Source organism: Echiichthys vipera, assembly GCF_963691815.1.
Source record: "Echiichthys vipera genome assembly, chromosome: 9".
Taxonomy (NCBI): domain Eukaryota; kingdom Metazoa; phylum Chordata; class Actinopteri; order Perciformes; family Trachinidae; genus Echiichthys; species Echiichthys vipera.
In genome coordinates this window covers 1,532,332-1,557,706 of record NC_139834.1, presented here as the reverse complement: position 1 = coordinate 1,557,706, position 25,375 = coordinate 1,532,332, and the positions used below count along the sequence as shown (strand labels likewise).

General features: G+C 45.2%; 1 protein-coding gene across 4 annotated transcripts; it reads right to left on the bottom strand.

The window, feature by feature from the left end:
- Positions 1-4,133: 4,133 nt before the first annotated feature.
- On the bottom strand, positions 4,134-24,540 carry plod1a (procollagen-lysine, 2-oxoglutarate 5-dioxygenase 1a). 4 transcript variants are annotated; one of them, XM_083920155.1, is made up of 19 exons: positions 24,259-24,540; positions 22,790-22,881; positions 22,529-22,662; positions 20,911-21,074; positions 19,546-19,658; positions 18,621-18,684; positions 17,013-17,110; positions 15,834-15,935; positions 15,561-15,695; positions 14,612-14,733; positions 13,695-13,799; positions 13,406-13,531; positions 13,070-13,211; positions 12,759-12,872; positions 11,883-11,948; positions 11,497-11,601; positions 10,532-10,678; positions 9,054-9,179; positions 4,134-6,041 (listed from the first exon to the last, which is right to left on the bottom strand). In XM_083920155.1, exons 1-19 carry the CDS (start codon positions 24,347-24,349, stop codon positions 5,886-5,888), a joined length of 2,202 nt encoding a protein of 733 aa, XP_083776281.1. In that variant the 5' UTR covers positions 24,350-24,540; the 3' UTR covers positions 4,134-5,885. The 4 variants fall into 4 exon arrangements, with proteins under 4 accessions (XP_083776281.1, XP_083776282.1, XP_083776283.1 ...); XM_083920156.1 differs by lacking the exon at positions 9,054-9,179 and adding an exon at positions 8,710-8,835; XM_083920157.1 differs by having other exon boundaries at positions 15,561-15,692.
- Between the last annotated feature and the right edge of the window lie 835 nt (positions 24,541-25,375).

Below are 25,375 nucleotides of genomic sequence, written 5' to 3'. Positions count from 1 at the left end.
ACACAGAAATACAAGTAATGGATTACTGAAGCAGCCTGAGTTCAGTGAGCTTCAAACACTCACACCTGGCAAACTGCTAACCCTGTAAGACCATCTGAGCAACCAAAGTGCTAAAGGTGTTAAGGTGTCCTCTAGGAGCCAAACGTGTGTGTTAAAGTGTCCTCTAGGAGCATAAACGTGTGCTAAAGTGTCCTCTAGGAGCATAAACATGTGCTAAAGTGTCCTCTAGGAGCATAAACGTGTGCTAAAGTGTCCTCTAGGAGCATAAACGTGTGCTAAAGTGTCCTCTAGGAGCATAAACGTGTGCTAAAGTGTCCTCTAGGAGCCTAAACACGTGTTAAAGTGTCCTCTAGGAGCATAAACGTGTGTTAAAGTGTCCTCTAGGAGCCAAAATGTGTGTTAAAGTGTCCTCTAGGAGCATAAACGTGTGCTAAAGTGTCCTCTAGGAGCCTAAACACGTGTTAAAGTGTCCTCTAGGAGCATAAACGTGTGTTAAAGTGTCCTCTAGGAGCATAAACGTGTGCTAAAGTGTCCTCTAGGAGCATAAACGTGTGTTAAAGTGTCCTCTAGGAGCATAAACGTGTGTTAAAGTGTCCTCTAGGAGCATAAACGTGCGTTAAAGTGTCCTCTAGGAGCATAAACGTGTGTTAAAGTGTCCTCTAGGAGCATAAACGTGTGTTCAAGTGCCCTCTTCAGTGGTGGGGATGTGCTGTAGGTGCCCTTTTTCCCTCTTCGCCGCTGCCCTTCAAAAAGTCTGTGCACGCCCCTGATCTCAGACCAGAACTCGTTTCAACCACAGAGGGAAATGAAACAACAATCATCACCGTCATGGATCCAAAAGGACAAAGAGCAGTTTAGTGAAACTGGTCGGCCACTCTTTGTAAAAGCAGACATTTCCTGAGTAAACACATATATATAAATGAGATTTCTATGTTTTAAAATGTTTTAAACATCAAACGAGACAAACATTCAGATATTCATGAGCAGAAAGTGTGAAATGTTCTTTAGTTCCAGTTTATAACCTGTGATCTTTCCCTCTGTGTCATTAAAGCATCAGGAACATCAATGAAAGGACTGGTCATCAGAGTGAAATCATTCAGAAAAACACTTTAACACATTTAAAGACGTTTGTGTGTGAGCCCCCACAGCTGGACCCTGGAGGCTGAACCCGGAGCTCCGTGGGGCGGACGCGTCTCACCTGCACAGCGGACACTCGCTCTCCGCCTCCCGCTGCGCCCCCGGAGACACCCGCCTCCTCCTCTTTAGGAACCTCCTTTTGAGGGAAGCCGAGGACAGGGTCCCAGATGCCAAACACTCTTTTTTCATCAATGCCAGCGAGGACATGGGACTGGTGCGTGCTGCAGAGCTGCTGTGTGAGCCGGTGGCCTCCTCTCAGGACGCGGGCAGGGCCACGGGAGGAGCGCACTGGGGCTGGAGCGCACTGGGGCTGGAGCGCACTGGGGCTGGAGCGCACTGGGGCTGGAGCGCACTGGGGCTGCAGCGCACTGGGGCTGGAGGCACCGGCTCTGCAGCGGCGCCTCCCCGCGTCCGGCTGCACGCTTCAAAATAAACTGTTGGATATTAATAATTAAAAAAAAGATGTTTATTTGGCTTTAAGAGGGCAGAGACCATGCAAACCCCTCACTCTCTTCAGTGCACGGACTTTGTGTAACCACCATTTAAACAACAGCAGCATTTTCAACTTAAATAATATTATTTAATATATAATAAACTAAATATTCTTTCTCCACACCCTCTAATTACAGCGACGCAGTTCATATTTGTTATGGCCTAAATCTGGGGTTTGGATTTATTTTGAAAGGGAAAATTTCTGCTAAACTGCATTTTTTTTTAATCTTACAATACATTCAAGTGCAGTGGTGCACAGACTTTATCAAGGGCAGGGGCGAAGAGGGAAGAAAGGGCACCTAAAGCACGTCCTCGCCACTGAAGAGGGAACTTTAACACACGTTTAGGGTCCTAGACGTAAACGTAACGTAAAATGTTTCTGAAAACGATGATGGAGGAGGAGGAAGAGGGGGGGGGGGGGGCGCGGAGGAGAAGAGGAGGAAGAGGAGAAGGTAGAAGACGAGGAGGAGGAGAAGAGGAGGAAGAGGTGGAGGGACGAGAAGGGAAGAGGAGAAGGAGGAGAAGAGGTGGAGGGACGAGGAGGAGAAGAGGAGAAGGTAGAAGAGGAGGGAGAGGAGGAGGAAGAGGGGGAGGAGGAGGAGGAAGAGAAGAAGAGGAAGAGGAGGAGGAGGAGGAGGAAGAGAAGAAGAGGAAGAGGAGGAGGAAGAGGAGCTCCAACCAGTCTGAAGATGGGGAGGAGGAAAGGGAGATGGAGGAAGAAGAGGAGGAGGATGATAGATGAAAAGGAGGAGGAGAAGGAGGAAGAGGAGAAGGAGGAAGAAGAGGAGGAGGAGGAGTTCTCCCCAGAGTGTCCATTCTCCTCTGACTTCTGCTGCTCTCTGGATCTTTGCTCTTTTCCGGAGCGTTCTCTGTAAAAACCCTTGAGATGGTTGTGGGTGAAAATCCCAGTAGATCAGCAGCACACACACACACACACACAGCACAACCTCTTCACCATGTCTACACACACACACACACACAGCTGCCACGTGATTGGATGATTAGAAATGTGCGTTAACGAGCAGGTGGACAGGTGTACCTAATAAAGTGGCCGCTGAGTGCACATTTTAACTCCTGTGGTTTTCCCACTTCACTGCATTTGCACTTTCGTTTCAGTGCAAACTAACGTCCCCAGGATGACCTCATCAGTGTGTGTGTGTGTGTGTGTGTGTGTGTGTGTGTGTGTGTGTGTGTGTGTGTGTGTGTGTATGTGTGTGTGTGTGTGTGTGTGTGTGTGTGTGTGTGTGTGTGTGTGTGTGTGTGTGTGTGTGTGTGTGTGTGTGTGTGTGTGTGTGATGCTCGCTGACAGTTTAATTAACACTCCACACACTCTTCAGTTCGCTGTTTTATTCAAGGTGTGTTAAAGCAGTGAAGGCTGTAACAGGAAATGACATCACGCTGTTACACACTCAGCTGATCAGCTTCAGTGAGTGAAGCTCTGATTCCAATATGAAATCTCACAAAAGGAAGTTACATCACAAAAACAGACAAATAAAAAAACAGGGAGTTTTAAAATATGTACGAAATAAATAAAGAGGCGTAACAGGCTTTGGAGTGTTTGGTCAGAGGAGGAAGTAGAAAAGAAGAACATGAAATGCTTTGGATACAGAAATAAGGCACCGTTAGAGTCAAATTCAAAAATATAAAGGTTTCTAAGAAGTGAGAGAAGTCCTGATCCACACCACAGTCCAGACCAAACAGGAGCCTCACCTCCATGCAACAGCTGCTCTAAAGGGGCTCTATACGTAACCATGACGACTAAGGGTTCGCAAACACGACCGAAAACGACCTGTTTTCTCCTTCGTTCTTAAAAAGAAACCTCTGCGTCCACTTGAAACCAGGTGCAGTGACTCCAAACGCTGTAGTACCCATGCCAGGCCTGGATGTGGCGCTGTAACTGCCACAGAAATACACCAACAACAGAGAAGAAGAGACGGGGAGACGCTGTGGAGAATCCAAACACCGGAGAGTTCCTCTCCAAATCCTCCTCCATCCTAGAGACAAACGTGTCCCTGGTTCTGGTCTTAGTGGAGACTTTGGTGCTGTTCTGGACTCTGATGCACCCATCACTCTGCAGTTAGTGTCCTCACTGAGCAGAGGGGGCTGCTGGGAGCCCCTTCACTCTGCAGTTAGTGTCCTCACTGAGCAGAGGGTGCTGCTGGGAGCCCCTTCACTCTGCAGTTAGTGTCCTCACTGAGCAGAGGGGGCTGCTGGGAGCCCCATCACTCTGCAGTTAGTGTCCTCACTGAGCAGAGGGGGCTGCTGGGAGCCCCTTCACTCTGCAGTTAGTGTCCTCACTGAGCAGAGGGGGCTGCTGGGAGCCCCTTCACTCTGCAGTTAGTGTCCTCACTGAGCAGAGGGGGCTGCTGGGAGCCCCTTCACTCTGCAGTTAGTGTCCTCACTGAGCAGAGGGGGCTGCTGGGAGCCCCTTCACTCTGCAGTTAGTGTCCTCACTGAGCAGAGGGGGCTGCTGGGAGCCCCATCACTCTGCAGTTAGTGTCCTCACTGAGCAGAGGGGGCTGCTGGGAGCCCCTTCACTCTGCAGTTAGTGTCCTCACTGAGCAGAGGGGGCTGCTGGGAGCCCCTTCACTCTGCAGTTAGTGTCCTCACTGAGCAGAGGGGGCTGCTGGGAGCCCCTTCACTCTGCAGTTAGTGTCCTCACTGAGCAGAGGGGGCTGCTGGGAGCCCCTTCCTCGTCCCAAAGCACTCCCAGGCGCCACTTTCTCACTACATTTAGAGACTAAACCAGACTAAAGATGAGCAGTTACAGGGAAATTCGTCTCCGTGTGGACGGCCCTTAAGAAGGTTCTTAACTGAAACTGTTGCTGAAGAAAATCTTAAATGTAAAAAACAATCTCTGCTGGAAAATTTGTGATTTGTCCAAATTCAATTCAATACATTGATTTAGCACAAACACAAACCTGAAGTAGATGTTAAAGTCTCGTCTTAAAGAAGTTTAACATAATCTCATATCTTTACATCTCAAAAACACGGGATCCTACACTTCCCATAATCCCCACAATACGATTTTGTCGATGAAAAGATTCAAAAACAGTCGACAAGACGCACAAAAACTCCGAGGTCTACGGAAAGATCTGGAAACAAAGCCACGCATCGCCATGACGTCATCAATGCGTGTGACGTGTTACGGCGTGATGACGTATAGGCAGCAAGAAGCATTCTCCGAGGCCCAGGTAGTGTGAGTACAAACGGGCCTGGAGGGGGGGACAAGGACCCTAAAGCACGGGGCACGGGACGGAGGCACAGTGGGAGGGCGCCCTCAATGGCCTCAACACTGTGGCACAGACCTGTGGTTCTGAGCCCGTCTCTTGTCCAGGAGCCTGCACTGATACTCTGTAGGTCACACGCCTCCATCTGAAAACCTTTTGCTTGTTAGATGTGATTCAGAGGAGAATTCAAAGGTCTTTTTTAACCACTAATGCTGCTGAAAATAACAGCAAACCTCTGCAGCAGCATGAGAAGAGTCCCTACACACACAACAAAGCACCAATGGGCTCCTTCCACTGTAATGGACTTTACTATGAGAGGAGCTGGTACAGGGGCCAGTAGGTAAGTCTTTAAAACCCAGAGTCAGGACTAAACACGGAGAGGCAGCGTTCAGTTTTTATGCTCCATAAATCTGGAACAAACTCCCAGAAAACTGCAAATCTCACTTCTTTTAAATCCAGACTGAAGACTTTTCTGTAACTTCTGTAACTGTAACAAACTTTTATAGCTTTTAAAAATGACCTTTTATATGTTTTATGTGTTAACTCTATGTGAAGCACTTTGAGTTGCCTTGTTGTTGACTGCACTGACTCTGTTGCATCACAGTGTAGCTGTAACTCATGAACATGACTCTGACGTTGAATGAAAAATATTACACGAAATGCTAAATGGATCTTTGAAGTTTACTAATTTAGTAATTAATGTTTCTGTTTTTTATTTTGGAGACGACTGCGTACCACCACAGAGAGCTTGAGTCCCACCAGTGGTACAAGTACGGCAGTTTGAGAACCAGGGACTTAAGTGATGGAGGAGGGGAAGTTTGGGGTCCCCTGCTGGAGCTGCTGCCCCCGTGACCCGACCCCGGATAAGAGGCTGAAGATGAGATGAGAAACATCATTTTGGACGTTAAAAAAACAAATTTGCAAATGAAAAGACAGATAATAAAGAGCAGCTGATGCGGAGGGAGGCAGCCGCGGTTCGTCCTGTTTGGTCTGGACTAGCAGGTGATGGGCGCCGTCTTTGGGAGTTCAGGGATCCACGAAGGACACCGCAATGTACCGGACGCCGGCGGTGGTGGGCAGGCCTTCGTGGTAGTGGGTGAGGCGTCCTGGGTGCATGAGGGCCCAGCCTTTACGGGGAGCGTCGATGGAGCAGTCGTAGCGGAGGAACCTGCATCCACCACCCTGCAGTCACAGCAAACACACCACTCAGGAGGGGATTCACACACGAGGTCCAGGTACGGTGAGAATTCATTTAACCCTCAACACAGTGATGATTCAGTTGGTTCCTCATTAGTTCTTTTTGTTTCCACTGTCAAACGTTTTGGATGGTCCCAACAGAACTGTCCTGTTCTTTGTTCCCCTGTGTTTAAATCATCCAAGGGTCTTTTTCCGCAAATACACTCATCAAACAATCCTCAGAGACAATATTTTTAGTGTAACAAGTATTAACGGAGAGAGATGCTAACAGCCGGATGTGGCTAACAGTGATTAGCTCGGGGCAGCACGGTGAAGGCATTCAAAGGTCTTTTTTAACCACTAATGCTGCTGAAAATAACAGCAAACCTCTGCAGCAGCATGAGAAGAGTCTCTACACACACAACAAAGCAGCAATGGGCTCCTTCCACTGTAATGGACTTTACTATGAGAGGAGCTGGTGCAGGGGCCAGTAGGTAAGTCTTTAAAACACTCTTTTAATAAACTCTGGCTTCACTAACTACGCTGTTGCTGCTTTGTTGTGTGTGTAGGGACTCTTCTCATGCTGCTGCAGAGGTTTGCTGTTATTTTCAGCAGCATTAGTGGTTAAAAAAGACCTTTGAATGCCCTCACCGTGCTGCCCCGAGCTAACCACTGTTAGCCACGTCTGGCTGTTAGCGACTCTCCTGGATTTCTACCTTAATAGCTGTTACACGAAAACAAATGTCTAAATGTTTATTTTGATGAGTGTATTTGTGTAAAAGACCCTGGGATGATTTTAACCCCATCGTTTCCTTATAGGCTTTTATTGTGAAAAACCTGCATGAAGTGTTGACTTTTATTTTGTAGCTTAGAGATTGAAAAGGTGACAGTGGAAACAAATGTAAATAATAATAATAAGTAAATTATAGAGTGCTGAATATGACAACATGACTCTGTACATAACACTGACTGTAATCTGCCTTTATTTATGCCATGATGGTTAGATTTATGCTTTTATTTGAGAATCTAATCTCTCATAGTCAGACCTCTCTCCACAGCGCTGTCTGGCTGCACAAGTTAACAAATCTGGTGTAGAGAAAAAACTCTCTGGCGTGTTTGTATTTCTTTAAACCAATCACAACGGGCGGATCTAAGCCCCAGATGCAGCGACGGCTCCTTTCCAAAATAGATACTGGAGATAAAGGAAGGGGCCTGACATATAAAAACCATAAACACTGGTGTCGTTAGAGTGCATATCTATGATCAAATATCATGTATTGTAGGACTTCCAACACACATCGTCACAACAGCCTCACTTGACACTGTATTGAGCAGTTTATCAGTTTAAATCCATGTAGCATGAGGTCATAGTTATACTGTGAAGCCTCCTGAAGGCTGTTGCTTAGTCCAGTTTATGAGGATGTAGGGAAACAACATGGATGCAACAATGAAAACAAGGACCAGCCTCATGCAAACAACACTCACAGACGCACAAACATGGAAAATGGAAAGTTTGAAACACCAGGGAGACGTAGATGTGCATGCCAGAAATATGATGGCATGCCGTTCTCGATGTGCTGTTTGAGCCACTCATTGTTTCATATTCAGCCTTAAGGCCTCGACACGTGATCGGCGGTAAAAGCGTTTTGCTCCGGCCGTTCCATTCTTTTTCTACGGAGGAGGCGTTAGCGCCCGATGTAGCGGCGTGCTCCGCTCAGATTTGCCTCTCTGACGCTATCAGCATCACGGCAGGTTTGTGAAGAGGTAGTTTACGAGCTAACGGTTGTTTTAATGCTAACGTTGATTTAGCCGTTTACCGGGTCTCTGCGCCCGACCTCGTGGTGAGTCCAGAGCAAACAGATGATCATGTGACGGCCCCTTTAAACACGGCAACATGAGCCTCGGGCGCCTCCTGACCCCCGGCCGCTTTTCCCACTCTGATGACTGATGACTGCACGCGCACTGACGAGCACTCGATGGGCGGGAGAGAGGAGCTCGGTGGGAGAGGGGGAGGGGCGTGAGAGTTGGACTGAGTCAACTCCATCTGCCAGATTTGCCAACTGCAGCTTTAATTGCAATCATTGTGACTTAACTGGGACACGTTCATGATTCATAACTCACAAATTATTCAAATTCAACAACAACTAAACATAACTCCAGCAGTCGGGTTGCCAGGTTGGTTGGTTGCCAGGTTGGTTGCCGAGTGTGTCAGCGATGAATCAAACAGGGGAACGACTAATTTAAACTAATCAATTTAATTTACAACAGTATCAAACGTTAGTCAGTCTTTAGTGTTTCTTTGAGTGCTGTAGCTTAAAATGATTCATGTTTCTATAGCAACGACAGTCAACCCTGGCAACCAGCAACGCTATTGGCTGCTGCCATGGAAACAGTACGGGACAGAAAGTGATTGTCAAACTTCTCAAAAATGTCAAATATTAATTCAGACTAAATATATATTTTTATGGAAAAGCAATACTTTCATTCAACGCCTCGTGGATGTATTATTATATATTTTTAAATATAGCTTTTAATAAAGATTCTACATATTCAACCTTTCAGATGCAAAGTTCTCCGGGTGTCACAGCTGCACGTTGTTCTTTGAGGACGTAGTAACTGTGAGCTGCACCTGCTGGAAATGTCAGAGTTCTACCAAACCTCCAAACACACTCACCTGGTAATCAGCGCCCACTTGATTGAGTGCAATGTTAATAGTGAAAGTGGAGGCGTCGTGGTGCGGTCTCAAAGACGGCTGCTCGTCGGGCTTATATTTAACTACAAAGGCCAACTCAAACTGAGCCTGCAAACACACAGACAGAGAGGAGTCATGCAAGCATTCCCATAGAACCGGCTCACGTGGGCGCGGACCCTCGCCACTCCCGCTTAATACAGAGAAGCAACCGCTCGGGTCCCAGTTCAGCATTCACTTCCAGAGACGGAGCAGAGAAGCAGAGCGAGACGTGCAGATCACCCGCATCGTCATATCCTGGAGCTTCCATGTGCCTGCGCCCCATTTACCTGGTAGTCCACGCCTTTGCTGTTGAGAGCTATGTTAATAGTGAAGGTGGAGGCGTCGTGGTGAGGGGTGAGCAGCGGCTGCTCGTCGGGTTTGTACCTCACCACAAAGTTCAAGGGAGTGGCGCACTGATGAGAGAAGACATGTTAGTCACACAGGAACCAACGAGAGACCGACTTCGTCCTAGAAATGTGGAAAAACGATTAATAAATCATCACCGTAAGCACCACAACGCCATGTACCCCTTCCTTTTAGTATAAATCGCCCTGTTTTGCTTCAAAAAGACATTTAGCAAAGTGGCTAACACAGTGAAAACAGCTGCTAACACAAGTCTGATGCTATTCTATATTTTTCCCAATGACAAGAATCCAACATTGAATGTATCTACTAACAAGGATTGTGTGTGTGTGTGTGTTTGTGTGTGTGTGTGAACCACAGCCTGATGGAGCTCCCTCCTGTGCTCAATGAGCTCCTTAAAAACGATTAAATAAACACACACTCAGGACACCATTACTGCATTACATCTGCACATAGACAATAGTCGTCTGCTGCTGTATTATTATCTGAATATCGAGTAAAGTGCCATTAAAGTAAGCTCGATATCTTACAGACTCGTGGCTTCTACCTTTGCTCATTGAGATGTTATTGCTCATAATCAAAACCAGGGTCTTACAGCAAACCTCTGCAGCAGCATGAGAAGAGTCCCTACACACACAACAAAGCAGCAATGGGCTCCTTCCACTGTAATGGACTTAACTATGAGAGGAGCTGGTACAGGGGCCAGTAGGTAAGTCTGTAAAACACTCTTTAATAAACTCTGGCTTCACTAACTACGCTGTTGCTGCTTTGTTGTGTGTGTAGGGACTCTTCTCATGCTGCTGCAGAGGTTTGCTGTTATTTTCAGCAGCATTAGTGGTTAAAAAAGACCTTTGAATGCCTTCACCGTGCTGCCCCGAGCTAATCACTGTTAGCCACGTCCGACTGTTAGCGACTAATGGTTGCTACACGGAAAAAAAGCTTGTTTGATGAGCACATTTGCCGAAAAAGACCCTGGGATGATTTTGCGAAGTGTGAGATTTACAAATGTAGTTTAAAAGTCCAGGATGGGATTCTGGGTAATTTCTAACACTGTAAGTTTGTCTCAGTAGAAGTTTATCAGTGTTTTATTTGAACTGATAGTTGATGGATTGATGACCTACAAAGACCTGCAGGACACTAACTCCTCCCACTCAGCTACTCTACTGGACTGACTGGTGCATTCTGGGAAATGCAGTGCAAGCATTCTGCAACAAAGCAGGACAGATGACTTATTTAGCAAACATCATCATTTTAGGAAAAAAAATGTCTCCTAATGATATTTAATGAAGGGCAAACGTTCAAATGAGACACAGAAAAGTAGAATTTCCTCAGTTTTCATCTCATAAACGTGTGACACTGAAGGTTTTAAGCTCACGACGCCCCTCAGGTTCACAAGTCTTACCTTGGTGTAGTACCCGGGGTACATCTTCTCCGTTATGGGTGCGATGTACTCCAGTAAGAACTTGTGCCACTCCTTCTCGTAGTTGATTTGATTCATGTGGATGTCGATGGTGGGGACGTTCTCGTAGCCACCTTGGATTCTGGTGTCCTGACCAACAAGAGAAGGAACCAGTTTAGAAACGACGACAGAACCTGAAATATGTGTCTGACACTGGAACAGAACAGCACCAGTACACAGGGGCAGGAGGAAGAGGAGGAGGAGGAAGAGGGGGAAGAAGAGGAGGAGGAGAGGAGGGGGAGGAGGAGGAGAGGGGGAGGAGGAAAAGGGGGAAGAAGAGGACGAGGAGGAGGAACAGAAGGAGGAGCTCCAACCAGTCTGAAGAGAGAAGAGGAGGAGGAGAGGAGGAGGAGGACAAGAGGAAGAAGAGGAGGAGGAGGAGGAGGAGGTGAAAGAGGACAAGAGGAAGAGGAGGAAGAGGAGAAGAGGGAAGAAGAGCAGCAAGAGGAGGAGGAAGTAGAAGGGAAGGAGGAGGGGGAGGAGAGGAAAAGGACAAGAGGAAGAAGAGGAGGAGGAGAGGAAGAGGATGAGGAGAAGGAAGAGAGGAAGAAGATGAAGAAGATGAAGAGGAGAAGAGGAGGAGGAGCTCTCCCCAGTGTGACCTCTGCCGCTCTCTGGATCTTTGCTCTTTTCCGGAGCATTCGCTGTAAAACACATCGCAGCACATCCTCTTCACCATGTTCACACACACACACACACACACACACACACACACACACACACACACACACACACACACACACACACACACACACACACACACACACACACACACACACACACACACACACACACACACACACACACACACACACACACACACACACACACACACACACACACACACACACACACACACACACACACACACACACACACACACACACACACACACACCACTAACGTACCTTGTTGCCTCCTCCTGACCACTTCCCAAAATGTTCCATTTCTTCAACGATGTGGTTACAGGCGACATCAGAGAAAATAGGGAACCAGTAAACATCCGGACACGGCTGCAGGACGGAGAACACGGCTCAATGTGACCTCCAGTGACATCACATATAACACACGGCTGCACTAATGCACATTTATACACACACTATCTCTGAGGAAGAGTCGAAACTGTCAGCTAAGCTAAGCTAAGCTAAGCTAAGCTAAGAGAACATCCTGTCTGATTATAAGATACACTCAATTTAATAAAGATGCAGACGTTCTGAAATATCAGTCAACATGTGGTCATGTGATCATGTGATCATGTGATCATGTGATCGTGTCGACTCATGTTGCAACTCACAGTTTCAATCAGCTTGTCTCTCATGATGTAAGTGTAGTTCTCATGAATGTAGCGCTCCTGCCAGTCCTGAAAGAGACACACACACACACACACACTCTCCAGATTACAATGCTGCGACCACCACTGCTTTTACTGCGACCACACTGAACTATGACAGTGACATCCTGCTGATGCTGAGACTGTCACTGCTAAAGGAACAACTGTGCTGAAGAGATGCAAGTGTTTATGAAGCTGTGCAGAGAAACTAAGTAGAAAGTTTGATTTTTCAATGATTTAGCCACGATAAGAAAAGCTTTTTAACTCTTTCCTACTTCATTTGTTCTTTTATCTCACTGTTAAATAATAATAACTTAAATTAATTAACGAACAAGCTAATAATAATTACTAATGATTCATACACTGATGCGTTGTTTATGGTGTTGTTCTACCTCATTGGATTTACTATTATACTACATTTGTGTGTGTATTTTGACTTTTGCTATGTCAAAGCACTTTGTTGTTTTTAAAGGTGCTTTACAAGTAAAGTTATTATTATTATTATTATTATTATTAATATTATTATTTTTGGAGTGCCTGGATCACCTCATTATTCATCCGACGTCCACGTTTTCCAAGAGAACCCAACACTTGTTAGATCTTAGTCTCATTAGCGTAAATCTGTAGATTTAAAAGAAATCTGTATATATTGTTAATGTGATTCTTATATTTCTCTGTTTATATTCATATTTATTTCTATATTTTTTCTATATTGTATTGTTTCTTATTGATGCTTCCTCTGTGTGCTTCCCACTGAATAACACTTTTCCCCTCTGTGGGACTAATGAAGGAAGATCTTATCTTATCTTTACTCCTTTACTCCTTTACTCCTTTACTCACCGCTGGGTTTTCAAAGATCTGCCACAGATCGTTGTGCAGATGCGTCTGCTGATAGTTCTCTGTCGACAGGATGCGGCCGAAAGTGTGCATGTTGGTTACATACATGAAGACTCCCTGAGAGGAAGATTCAGAGCGGCTCAAAGATCGTCATGGTACAGTTATAAACATTCTTTTAATGAATGATGTCAGACCAAATGGATCATGCATGTGTCTGGGTCCTGCCTGTGTGTGTTTGTAAAAGTAACAAGAGTGTGTAAAACCTTTTGTTTCCCACTGTACATACGCTGGAGGTGCAGTGGAGTCTTACTGACCTTGCTGCGGATGTTGTGGCAGAAAGCCATGTCAGGGTCTAAGATGTCAGAGGTGAACAGCTCGAAGTCTGTGAGCTCTGAGCGGAGGAGGCTGGCCTTCACCAGGTACACGCTGGATATATACGGGATATTCCACACACCCCTAAAAAAAAAGACATTCTCAGACACTTTACACACCAATAATGAGATCTAATGAAGGGCGCAGGAACCGGAGGGGACAGTCGTATTTGTCCCACACAAACAACGCGGAGGATATATTGACGTGTGAATTAATCGCACTGTGTGTAAAGGGCTTTATTGCTAATCTGAAGTCTTCACAGCGTTTAAGGAACTCACACTCTGCGTCCTTGAACGATGTCCACGTAGTCCTCAGACCTGGCGTAGTAGCCATCAGCACTGAGGGCCCCCCAGAAGTTGCTCCACAGTCGACCGGCTCGAGTTATCATCGGAGCCACTATGGGACTGAAGGACAAAGGAACGAGGGTTAAAACATTTCTCCATCTGGACTAATTCAGTCAGTTCACACACGCAAATGAAGGAGTGCAATAGAACATGTTTGTGCCCACAGCAGACCCGAGACATCAGCTGGGACAAACATGTGTCACTTAATATAAAGAGTACTTGCAGGTTTTGTTCAATGAGAATTTGAAGCGTGTTCTCGTTCTTTAAGACCACTTCAACGTCCAGGGAGAAGAAATAGTCACAGTCCTCGTCCTTCCGGCACGTGTCACTGGAAGAAAGGAAAGACAGGAATGGATGTTGAAATTAAAGAGTCATATCGAGTCACTTCGGATCATCTCTTGCAACCTGACTTGGTTTTTCCAGGATACCTGGAAGTTGGGGTCAACCCTCTTCTACTCCAGCAGAAGGTTTTACAAGACATGTCATGTTTTTTGCCCTATTGACTCACTTCGGGAAATGATTTTCTCCAGATTACAGTGATCTTGAAGCCTGGATAGCTCAGACGGTAGAGCATCAGACTTTTAATCTGAGGGTCCAGGGTTCAAGTCCCTGTTCAGGCGATATCTTTGTTGTTTCAAGTGTCTGTAGTGATATTTCATGACACCATGTTCTGCAGGAGGGTCACTGTTTGCCTGGGACAGTGGATGAGCTGCTTAAATGGTTAGTCCTCATCCCCTTCAGAGGGCCCATGAACGTCCTATATATCCTCTTGTCTTTACTATTATTCACACCTGGCTCCATATATGTGCCTCTCTTGGCACAGTCATAGATGTGTTTGCAACCTGACTTGGTTTATCCAGGATACAGTAAACGTGGGGTCCAGCCTCCTCCAGTCCAGAAGAAGGTGTTACAATAAAAGTCTAACATCAGGTGTAGAGAGTGCTGCAGGGCTGACCTATGTGTGTAGACCGACCCAGAAGTTAAAGTCGGTTTTCCATTGGAGTTTGGATTATTGCAGAAAATTACATTTTTACCTCATGACCTGAGGTTTTTAAATTAAATAATCAAACATGTTCTAAGGAGACCATATATAATATTGAACTCAAGAGGCGTCACAGGTGCTGGTTCAGTGGAACTCACAAGCCCAGGTTGCGGGAGGCGGCTCCATCCATCTCCTCTGCAGGGCCGACGACCTTGACGTCCTGATAAAGGCTTCCATGATCCCGCACGAAAGAGCTGATCTGAGGCTCATGATGAGCTTCCTGAAACCAACAGAGAGAAAAGGAAGAGCAGAGCAGCAGCCTGAGTTACTACCGTCACGGAAAGCAGCACTAAAAGAAACAGATATGACAGTTAGCAACGGAAAAAGACGTTAATATGGAACCTGTTTGTACAACCAGTAGCGCTTTCTATACATGAGAGTTATAAACAGTATTTATTCTGTTTATCTTGTGCAGATCGACACAAAGACAGACATGCAAGCAACCACAAAATGAACATTAACTATAATAAAACCTATCGTAATGTGAATATGACGAACAAGTTATGGAAGTTAACAAAGCAGAGTGATACTAAAAGTAGAAACAGCTGCAGTAAAGAGCAGTCAGGGGGATTTTCCTTGCTTTAATCACAACTTTTCCTAGTTCATGCAAGATCTGTGTGCATGACAGAGCAAGTATTTGACATAAATCAGGTTACAGGTTCATCCTTTCGGCGCTTTAACCCTTTAAACGCTTGTTGCTGCATACTTGGGTTTTCACTCTCTTTATTTACAGGCTTAAGCCATGGTCACTAAATGTCTCAGCTAAGTACATTATGTGCATTGTCATTTCCAGGGTAAGTAAGGCTACTCAGAAATACCATCAATTTGCAAGTGAGTAGTGAGTGAAGAGCCGTGTGCAGACTTGGGTTATGAAAAAAGTGCAGGTTTTGCAGAGACGCTGGGCTCAAAGACTCTTAGCTCACATTTAGTGACAGTAGGGAGCTTTGTTTTCATTTATGTTAGAAGAATAGATTTTAAACACGCTTGGCTTCAGAAGAAAAACATGATGGGGATGTTTGTGAGAGCGTTGGTGCTGTTGCCTGTTACCCGGTTGTAGATGAAGAGTTTGAGTCTACTCTTGGGATACTGGAGCTTCAGCAGGCGCTCGAAGAACACTGACACAAACGGGGTGGGCTGCTGAATGAAGACGCCGACGATCACGAGTGGGAATTCACTCTCCTGCTGGAAAACAAGACATGGTATGAGTTCCAGCACAAAGGGATTATTACTTCTGCCAAACAGATGAAATCAGTCTCAATATTGATGCAGTGCAGTTGTGTTAAATCTTAAAGAGAATGAAGAACATGATGATGAACGGACCTTGAGCGCTGTCAGTGAGCGGAGGTCCTGGTGACACACTGTGCATCCCGTCTCAAAGGTCCATGTGTTGGGGATGTAGTTACCCAGGTAGTTGATCTGGAGCTGGAAAACAAACAAATGTTCTTGTAACGCATCTCCATCTAATATCAAGTGCTTACCGCATTTTCCGGAGTATAAGTCACTTTTTTAATGCTTTGTCCTGAGACTGATACTCAGGTGCGACTTCTATATTCAAATCTATAATTCACATGTTGGTTCTCCTCCCACTGACAGAGGGCGCTCGTGTGTGTGTGTGTGTGTGTGTGTGTGTGTGTGTGTGTGTGTGTGTGTGTGTGTGTGCCAGTATCTGCTCCTGTTCCGTCTGAACCACTGAAGATGAAACGGTGACGGAGCAGCAGAAAGAGAGTTTAGAGTGAGAGGGAAACTCGTGGGGGAGAAAAGTGGAGGATTCTCAAACTGCACTGAAGAAAACACAAACAGCTGATGTCTGAAAGCTCACAGACGTTCACAGACGTTCACAGACAGGCGCTCGAACAATGAGCTGCAGGGAGAGTCAACAGGGTCGACACGTCTCCTTTGTTTTCTTTGTTTCCTTTCCTCGTTCCCGTTTTCCCTCGACCGTCTAGTCTTAGTATTTCTGTTACCTTCACTGCATTTGGGTCCAGTCTCCCAGTGTTATTTCCCCGCACCGTTCATGACGACAACACTAGAAAGGTCGTGGGTTGTTGGGTTATGGTTGAGTCTGATTCGTCCGTCCATCTCATTCATAGTATAAAATGAGTTTAAATAATTGTCTTTATACAGCACAAAGCACTTCTCTGTGAACATGGAGAGATTTTAAATAGTTCTTTTTTGTCATCACTTCATGATTTGTGTGAAATGTCAGAATTAGTGAAGGAACTCTTGAGTTATGGACACAAGAGTGTTTTGAAGTCCGTAATCTGATCGCTTCATTCACGTTTGTGTCAAACATGACGACGTTCGCGGCAGAGGTCCCTGAGATATTACGTTGCCAAAAGTTGGACATCCTGAAAACAAAATGTTTCCTGTCACGGCTGCGGCCGGCGCGAAGGCACAACAACAAAGACTGGTAATTGGTTTCCGACCCCTCAGTGTGAACAGACTCTGAGGAAGACTGGAGAGCGTGTGATTGGGAGGAGTGGTCTGATGGGACAGTACCTTGGTGGGTCCGTTCCCATGGATGATGACCGGCAGAGTCTCATACAGCACGTTTCTGGCTCGTACACGCCCATCCTCAAACTTCAGCACCACCTCGTCTGGAAACACAACAGGACGATGAACAACCACAGAACTCAGAGCAGCAGACTCTCCTCGATAATCAATGGAGACTGTTTTTTCCTGTAACAACTATTAAGGTAGAAATCCAGAAGAGATGCTAACAGCCGGACGTGGCTAACAGTGATTAGCTCGGGGCAGCATGGTGAAGGCATTCAAAGGTCTTTTTTAACCACTAATGCTGCTGAAAATAACAGCAAACCTCTGCAGCAGCATGAGAAGAGTCTCGTAATCACATCACAATCTCATAAATCTGCAACTTTACTCTCAAAATATCATCCCCCTTCCCTCAGGTCCATACATATATATAAATATACTCGGCCCTTATACGCTGTTGTAGCTTCCAGTCAGAGGTGAATGAGAGAAGCGTGTCCACACGTTTGACTGGTTCTGTAGATAAATCACCTGAACAACAGCAGCAGTCTGCTACAGTTAAAACACACAGACGTGTCCAGACACATCAGCTCCATACTGTTAACTTACTGTGTCCTGTTGCACTGTTCTAATATATTCAGTTAAACAAATATCAACCTGTATGGAAAAGATAACCTTTATTGTGAAGGGACCTTTATTGTGAAGGGGCCGGATGCAGGGGTGAAAAAGACAGTTGTTGTGGTCGTTGGGAACGGGCCAAGATGGCGAATAAAGTTGTTGTTGAGCCGCAGTAAAAGTTTGTATTCTTTTCGTTTAACACAAACATATATATAAATATACTCGGCCCTTATACGCCGTTATAGCTTCCAGTCAGAGGTGAATGAGAGAAGCGTGTCCACACGTTTGACTGGTTGTGTAGATAAATCACCTGAACAACAGCAGCAGTCTGCTACAGTTAAAACACACAGACGTGTCCAAACACATCAGCTCTAACGTACAAATCACGTCCAGGTGTGAACTTAACCTGCTATTGGTTGTTACAGTTATTTTACATGTTGCCTCTCTTGCCTCCAGGTGCATCATTTACACATTAGGTAGGTTAAGGCTGCCGCATGCATCACGATCACCCATCGACGGGATGTGGAACACACAGTCTCTTCACAGTATGATCCCATCAGACCTTCTATCTACACTGTTAAACTCACGTCGGCACCTTTACACAGTCCCGTTGTGTTTTACAGACATTTGCAGTTCGCTAATAAGGTAAAACGTGTTGTTTATGCTGCATTTAGAGGAAGTTTCACAGTTTTCTCGCCCTCAAAAAAGCCTCATTAAGCCTTAAAGTTGATCTCATACGAACGAGACGTAATCTTTGGCACATGTGGTGGAGGGCATGAAGCACAATCAGAAGACGTTGCCTTCTAGATGAGAATAAATATGCAGCCAACGGTGGGATTGGACCGGTGCACTTAACATTGCTGACGTAGCAGCAGCAGAAGCCTCTGTAGCCAATGAATGAGACACTAAGTGTTGCAGAAAGCTTCAGCTGCTGCAGGTTCATCGACTGCTTCATGAACTTCACCGGCTGGACTGAGAAACACAACTCAAGCTTCTCACCGAGGGCTCCGTGAAGGTTCTGGAACAATCTGCATTTGCTGTCCACTGTGATGTTGATGGATTTCTGAAACATGGAGACGCGTTGTGTTCACTCCACATGTTTAAAGTGCATTTAAAAGCAAACATTCACAAACTAAAGACAGTGTTGAAATAGACTCAAATACAAAGGTTCCATCAGACACGCTCAAAGGACTGGGTCCCGCTGCAGGTTCCCTCTGTTTACACCAAACGACGTGCTTTTATTAGTGTGCACCAGCAAAACTCTGCAAAACCACCTGAAACTGACCAAACTCTCTTCATTTGGACAATTTAGATCCATAACTGTGTCTTATTCTACTTCTAACTGCTCCTGCTTTAACTTCATTTCTCTGTTTTCATTATTCTGTGTCTCTTTACTTTTCGGATCTTTCAGATTTCTGATCTGCTGATGTCTTTTCAAATGTTTTGTGTGTTTAAATAAAGGTTTTAAATAAATAAATAAAGAATAAATATTCCCATAAATTCCTGTTAATTCCCATGGAAAGTTTCCAACTTTAAAGAATTCTCCTAGTCATAGTAAATTCTAGTTCGTACACCCACAGTCATTCTGGTGTTAACACTAATACTGCTCTCATGCATTCATTCATTCCAGCCACTTCCTGCAGATGTTTCAAATTAAAAGCCTGCAGGAACAGGAGTGATTAAGCCCACTGAGCTACTGGAAGGCTTTTGATGTGAAACACCTGAGGAAAACTGCGAGCGTTGCACATTCACGACTCCACATGAGCTTTGTCTCTGTTCTGGTTCTTCTGAAACTGAGACCAACTGAGTATTTTATTCTACAAAATAGAATATCAGAGGACGTAACAATGTTTTGAATTGCTATTTTTACTGTTTTGTCTTAGAATAAATGAAAAGTGAACCCTGAAGTGTAACAAAAACGTACCCTTTTGACCGGATCGATGTAGACCTTGGTGAAGAACAGCTGGTCACTGTCGTCGTCCTCTCCCGTCCAGTCCTCCAGCATTTCTTTGATGTTGGGAAAGTAGCCGATGAAACCTGAGGATAGACACAGTTCACACAGTTCTTCATCAAACACACTTCCAGTTGCATCTCCATGTTTATGAACTCGAGTCTACATTCAGATACGGAAAGTCGACATGACTGAACCTGGCTGGCAGCAGTAGTCATTAGTGTTTTACGGCCTCAGCCGAGAACAGAGCGCTGACTGAACACCTGCTGTTCCTCTGCTCCTTCTTAGACTCCACGTCCACAGTCACATCAGCAGCTTCTGAACATACAGAGGAAGTGCACGACCACGCTCTTCATGAGGTAAAGGTTTGAATCCCTGTAGACCGTACGGCCTCAGACAGGGGCGCTCTTCATGAGGTAAAGGTTTGAATCCCTGTAGACCGTACGGCCTCAGACAGGGGCGCTCTTCATGAGGTAAAGGTTTGAATCCCTGTAGACCGTACGGCCTCAGACAGGGGCGCTCTTCATGAGGTAAAGGTTTGAATCCCTGTAGACCGTACGGCCTCAGACAGGGGCGCTCTTCATGAGGTAAAGGTTTGAATCCCTGTAGACCGTACGGCCTCAGACAGGGGCGCTCTTCATGAGGTAAAGGTTTGAATCCCTGTAGACCGTACGGCCTCAGACAGGGGCGCTCTTCATGAGGTAAAGGTTTGAATCCCTGTAGACCGTACGGCCTCAGACAGGGGCGCTCTTCATGAGGTAAAGGTTTGAATCCCTGTAGACCGTACGGCCTCAGACAGGGGCGCTCTTCATGAGGTAAAGGTTTGTGTCGTTGCTGTTGGAGCAACAGAGAGTTTCACTGGTTCTTCCTTGACATTGTTGTCAAAAGTAAAGCTGCATAAAAAAGAACAGGTCAGGCGCACGCACACTGGAGGGAGACGCCACCGCATTAATTGCAGCACCGCTAGATGGCGAAACACACAAACAGCTCGCCGGATTCATCTTTACACAGCACTGCAGGGCTCAACAATGACAGCTGCCCCACTGTAAAATAAAATGCCACGTCAGGAAAGTATCTAGCAAGTGGTAAAAAAGAATTAAACACACATTTTCCGGAGCGGAGGATGGACGGAGCTAAAGAGCGAGCCGTATTGTTTCTTGTCAGTCTGGTAAATGGAAAAAAACATTAACCTTGAACCCAACAATGCTCCAGGACAATTTGTGATTTGTGAATCTGGATTATATCAATAAAACTGACATGACTTGATACTGTGAGTCAGCACACTGTCAGAGCAGGGACTGAGGGGACTGATGGTTCTGACGGGACGGGCGGACGTACCTCCTGAGCCCAGGAACCTTTTGCCCGTGATGACGTGGGGGTGTTTGTCCTCCAGGTGTCTGTCGGGCCAGATCAGGGTCTCAGAAGAGAACACCACCTTGTGTCTGGCCTGCTGGAACTTCTTGAGCAGCTCTTTGGGACCCGAGGCAAAAACCACGTCGTAGCTGTGAGAAGCAGGGAGAGGAAACACAAGACTTTACTGTGGTGTGGGGCTCAGCATGGTGTGAGGCCAGTGACATCGTTCACACCCATGAAGGGGTAGAGTGCTTGTTTACTGGTGCTTGAGTTCAGTCTGTGAACAGGTTTGTGATTAAGAACCACACAGTTCTGTTATTAAGGTTCTTTTAAGGCGGCATTAGAGACATAGTTCAACAATTCGGGAAATATGCCAATTTGTTTTCTATCAAGTTGTGATTCATAGCCTGCTCCTATCTTATATAATATTTTGCGTGCACATGCTGGAGGGAAACGCCACCGCAGTAATGGCGGATGCTAGAGACTGACGAGAATCAGAAGCAGTGTCGTGCCTTTATGAACTGATGATGCGGCTCACGCAAAACCAGAAGAAAGCAAAGGGTGAAGAAGAAGAAAAGTGATTTACACCAAGACGGCAACGAAAGTGTCTAACTGGAGAGACACTGAGATGCAGGAGCTGAAATTAACAGTCGTTGACAAACTCAAGGAACGAAAGACTCTGGTGTTTATGACCAAATTAGCAACTGGCTAGGTGACCGCGGTGGTTAACCTAGCTAAGCATAAAGACTGAAGACAGAAGGAAACAACGAGCCTGGCTTTGTCGAGCTGATCACTGTCAGGGCGCCCTCCCACTGTGCCTCCGTCCCGTACCCCGTGCTTTAGGGTCCTTGTCCCCCCCTCCAGGCCCGTTTGTACTCACACTACCTGGGCCTCGGAGAATGCTTCTTGCTGCCTATACGTCATCACGCCGTAACACGTCACACGCATTGATGACGTCATGGCGATGCGTGGCTTTGTTTCCAGATCTTTCCGTAGACCTCGGAGTTTTTGTGCGTCTTGTCGACTGTTTTTGAATCTTTTCATCGACCAAATCTGCAGTAAACACTCCACCTCCGCATCACACCAACGTGAACCTTTCACCGCCATTGTTTGAAATGTCCGCGCATGGTCCCTCCTTCTTTTTTCTACGTCCCAACAGGCGCAGAGGAAATGACCTCAGAACCGCCGTAGGCCTCGTGCTCGTACACGTGCGCACGCTCGTGCTCGGCTGGATGGCAAGCGTGCCGCAACTAGACGCGGTACGGTTGCACTCACACTGGTCAAAAGAACCAGACTTAAGCCGTGAAGCGTGCTGGGGCACGGTACGGATGGACAGTGGGAATGCGCCCTTAGCCGCATTCAGCCGTTAGCGACTGTTAGTGACTTACATGTAAAAAATTGGTCTTGATGGATTATTTGATGAGTGTATTTGCAGAAAAAGACCCTGATGGTGATGATTTCACATGAACCTGCTCATACAGGTGAATATCTGAGCCACAGTAACACTGACGAGACGACAACAGCGTAAAATCAAAACCCATCTGGCCCCGATGTCTGGAAGACGGATGCGTTCAGATCTGAGACTGTGGTGAAGACGCTGTACCTGTCAATAAAGAGGATGATGTTGTCTTCAGTCTTCATCTCGGCCAGCGCCGCTTTAAGGAGGCGCACTTTCTGGCCTCCCCCTGGAGCCGACATGTAGTCGCCACCCGTCCACTTCTGACCCCGACCAAGAACCTGGACGCAAACAGGAAACACATGAAAAACGTTTTTCAAAAGCATTTTTGTTAAAATGTAGATTTTGTGTTCATGACAATTGTTTTCGATGCTCAGACAGAAGAAAAGGGAAGTTGGGAGTTCGAACCTTGACGGTGTAGTTGAAATGTTTCGCCGACCCCAGGAAACGCTTGAAGCCATCGGTGTCTTTGGTTGCAACCGTCACAACTAGAAGTTTCTCTGGAAGATGACAGAAGAAAAAACTCACATTTACAAAGAGACATTATTTACGGTGCCAAAGCAAAACCAAAGACACTTCACGTGTAGAGGTGGTAAAAGACCACAGGCTGTGATTATTTATGATTTACAGAGACTCAGCTGATCACTGGATTACAACAGGAAAGATATTGGTTCAACTAGGTTTTATTATTATTATTATTATTATTAGATAATAATATATTATTAGATGATAATAATCATAACTACTATTATTATAATGATTGCTATTAGTATGTATTTATTATTGTTATTATTACTATTATAATTATGTATTTATTATTCATAGTATTATTTATTATTAATATTAGTACTATTATTGTTGTTGTTATTATTATTTTTACTATTATTATCATTATCATTGTTATTACTATTACTATTATAATAATATTACTACTATTATTACTAATATTATAATAATGAATCTTATTATTACTAGTATTACTATTATTTATTTATCATTATTATTATTATTATTATGATCAAATCTGGTCTGGACTCTTTCCTAATAAAAATATGTATTTTTGTTATTCTAATTCTTCTTCTTCTTCATAAAGAAAGAGTCTTCCTTTGTTCTTTATTGTTGCATAAACAAACATTAAACATTAAACGTTAAAGACATTAAACATTATATTTACACGATGCTAATGTTGCTAAGCTAACGCCATGTAAATGAATGGCAGCACTGCCCCGTCCACGTCAGCGGCTCAGGAGCTCCCCTCAGTCACACCCACCAACGTTTAAGTGTTAAAATAATAATAAGTTACACCACCGTTTAAGTGTTAAATAAAGTTTATTAAAATAAAAATAAAGTTTATTAAAATAAAAATAAAGTTAAACCAACGGTCTAAAAGTTACATAAAAAATAAAGTTACACTCACGGTTTAAAAGTTAAATAAAGTTTATTAAAATAATAAAAATAAAGTTACACCAACCGTCTAAAAGTTAAATAAAGTTTATTAAAATAATAAAAATAAAGTTAAACTAACGGTCTCTCCTGTAAAGAGGGAACATTTAGTCAAATTCACCTTTAATAACCGTTAATTTAAAAACCCAGCGGCCGTTAGAGCCGTTACCGCTGCCTCTTTAGCCCGGTACCGAAGCTACCGTCACACAGAGAGCAGCCGTGATTTCTAACGTTACCGTGTATTTACCGACACGTCTGCTGGAAACTTCTATGTGTTTCCGTCGGCACAGACACGGTTAAACCGTCCGGTAACGACCCGGGGGCTGTTTTAACCCCACATTAAACGGTTCCCGGGACGGTTAGCTTTAGCTTTAGCCTCCACGGTTACACGGACATTAGGAAAGGTAGATAACCGGGGACGCTGCGGGCTTTACCGTCAGGGATCCGCTGCTCCTCACCGTCGGTCAGAGGGGAGAGTGCGCAGACGAGCAGCCCCGGGACCAGCAGCCACGTCCACAGCTTCATTTTAATAAAGTTTAAATAAAGTTAAAGTTCAAATAAAGTTAGAATCCCTCACGAGCCCCGCGGAGGAGCGACCTGCTGCCCCGAGTTTAGGTGTTCAACTGTGGGAACTCCTGCGTGGGTGGGTGTGTGTGTATGTGTGTGTGTGTGTGTGTGTCTGTGTGTGTGTGTGAGTGTGTGTGTGTGTGTGTGTGTGTGTGTGTGTGTGTGTGTGTGTGTGCGTGTGTGTGTTTGTGTCCCTGTGTGTGTGTGTGTGAGAGAGTGTGTGTGTGTGTCTGTGAGTGTGTGTCCCTGTGTATGTGTGTGTATGTTTGTGGGTGGGGTGTGTGTGTGTGTGTGGGGGGGGGGGGCTTTGCGGGTGGGTGTGAGTGTGCATGTGTCTGTGAGTGTGTGTGTGTTTGTGAGTGGGGCGTGTGTGTGTGTGTGTGCGTGTATGTTTGTGGGTGGGGTGTGGGTGGGAGGGTGAGTGAGTGTGTGTGTGTGTGTGTCTGTTGGGGTGTGTCTGTGTGTTGGGGGTGTGTGCGCGCGCGTTTGTGTGCATTTTTCTGTGTAGGAATGTGTGTAAAATAATAAAAATACTATAATAAGCAATAATATAGCTAATATAGGTGTTCAACTGTGGGAACTCCTCTGAGTGTGCGTGCGCGTGTGTATGTATGTGTGTGTGGGGGGGGGGCGTGTGTTAGTGTGTGGGTGTGTGTTGGGGGGGGGGGTGAGTGTGCATGTGTGTGTGTCTGTGTGGGAGGGCTGTGTAAGTGTGTGTGTGTGTGGGGGACGTGTGTGTGCATTTTTCTGTGCAGGAATGTGTGTAAAATAATAAACAATAATATTATAACAAACAATCATATAAAATAAATAATATAATAAGAGATAATAATATAATAAAATAATATAATAGTAAACAATCGTATAATAAACAATCGTATAATCATAAACAATAATATAATAGTAGATAATAATAAACTGAGTAATATAATATAATAATAAAGTTCGTCTCTAATGTCTTTGTGTTTTCTCTTTCATCAGCAT

Bases quoted from the DNA above. Each gene is read 5' to 3' on its own strand.
- plod1a (XM_083920155.1), bottom strand. From the start codon at position 24,349: ATGAAGCTGTGGACGTGGCTGCTGGTCCCGGGGCTGCTCGTCTGCGCA. The intron at 11,949-12,758 runs GTGAGTAAAGGA...TGTCTCTTTCAG, and splicing joins AGATCTTTGAAAACCCAGCG to GACTGGCAGGAGCGCTACAT. The intron at 6,042-9,053 runs GTAAATGGGGCG...CTGTGACTGCAG, and splicing joins GCAAAGGCGTGGACTACCAG to GGTGGTGGATGCAGGTTCCT.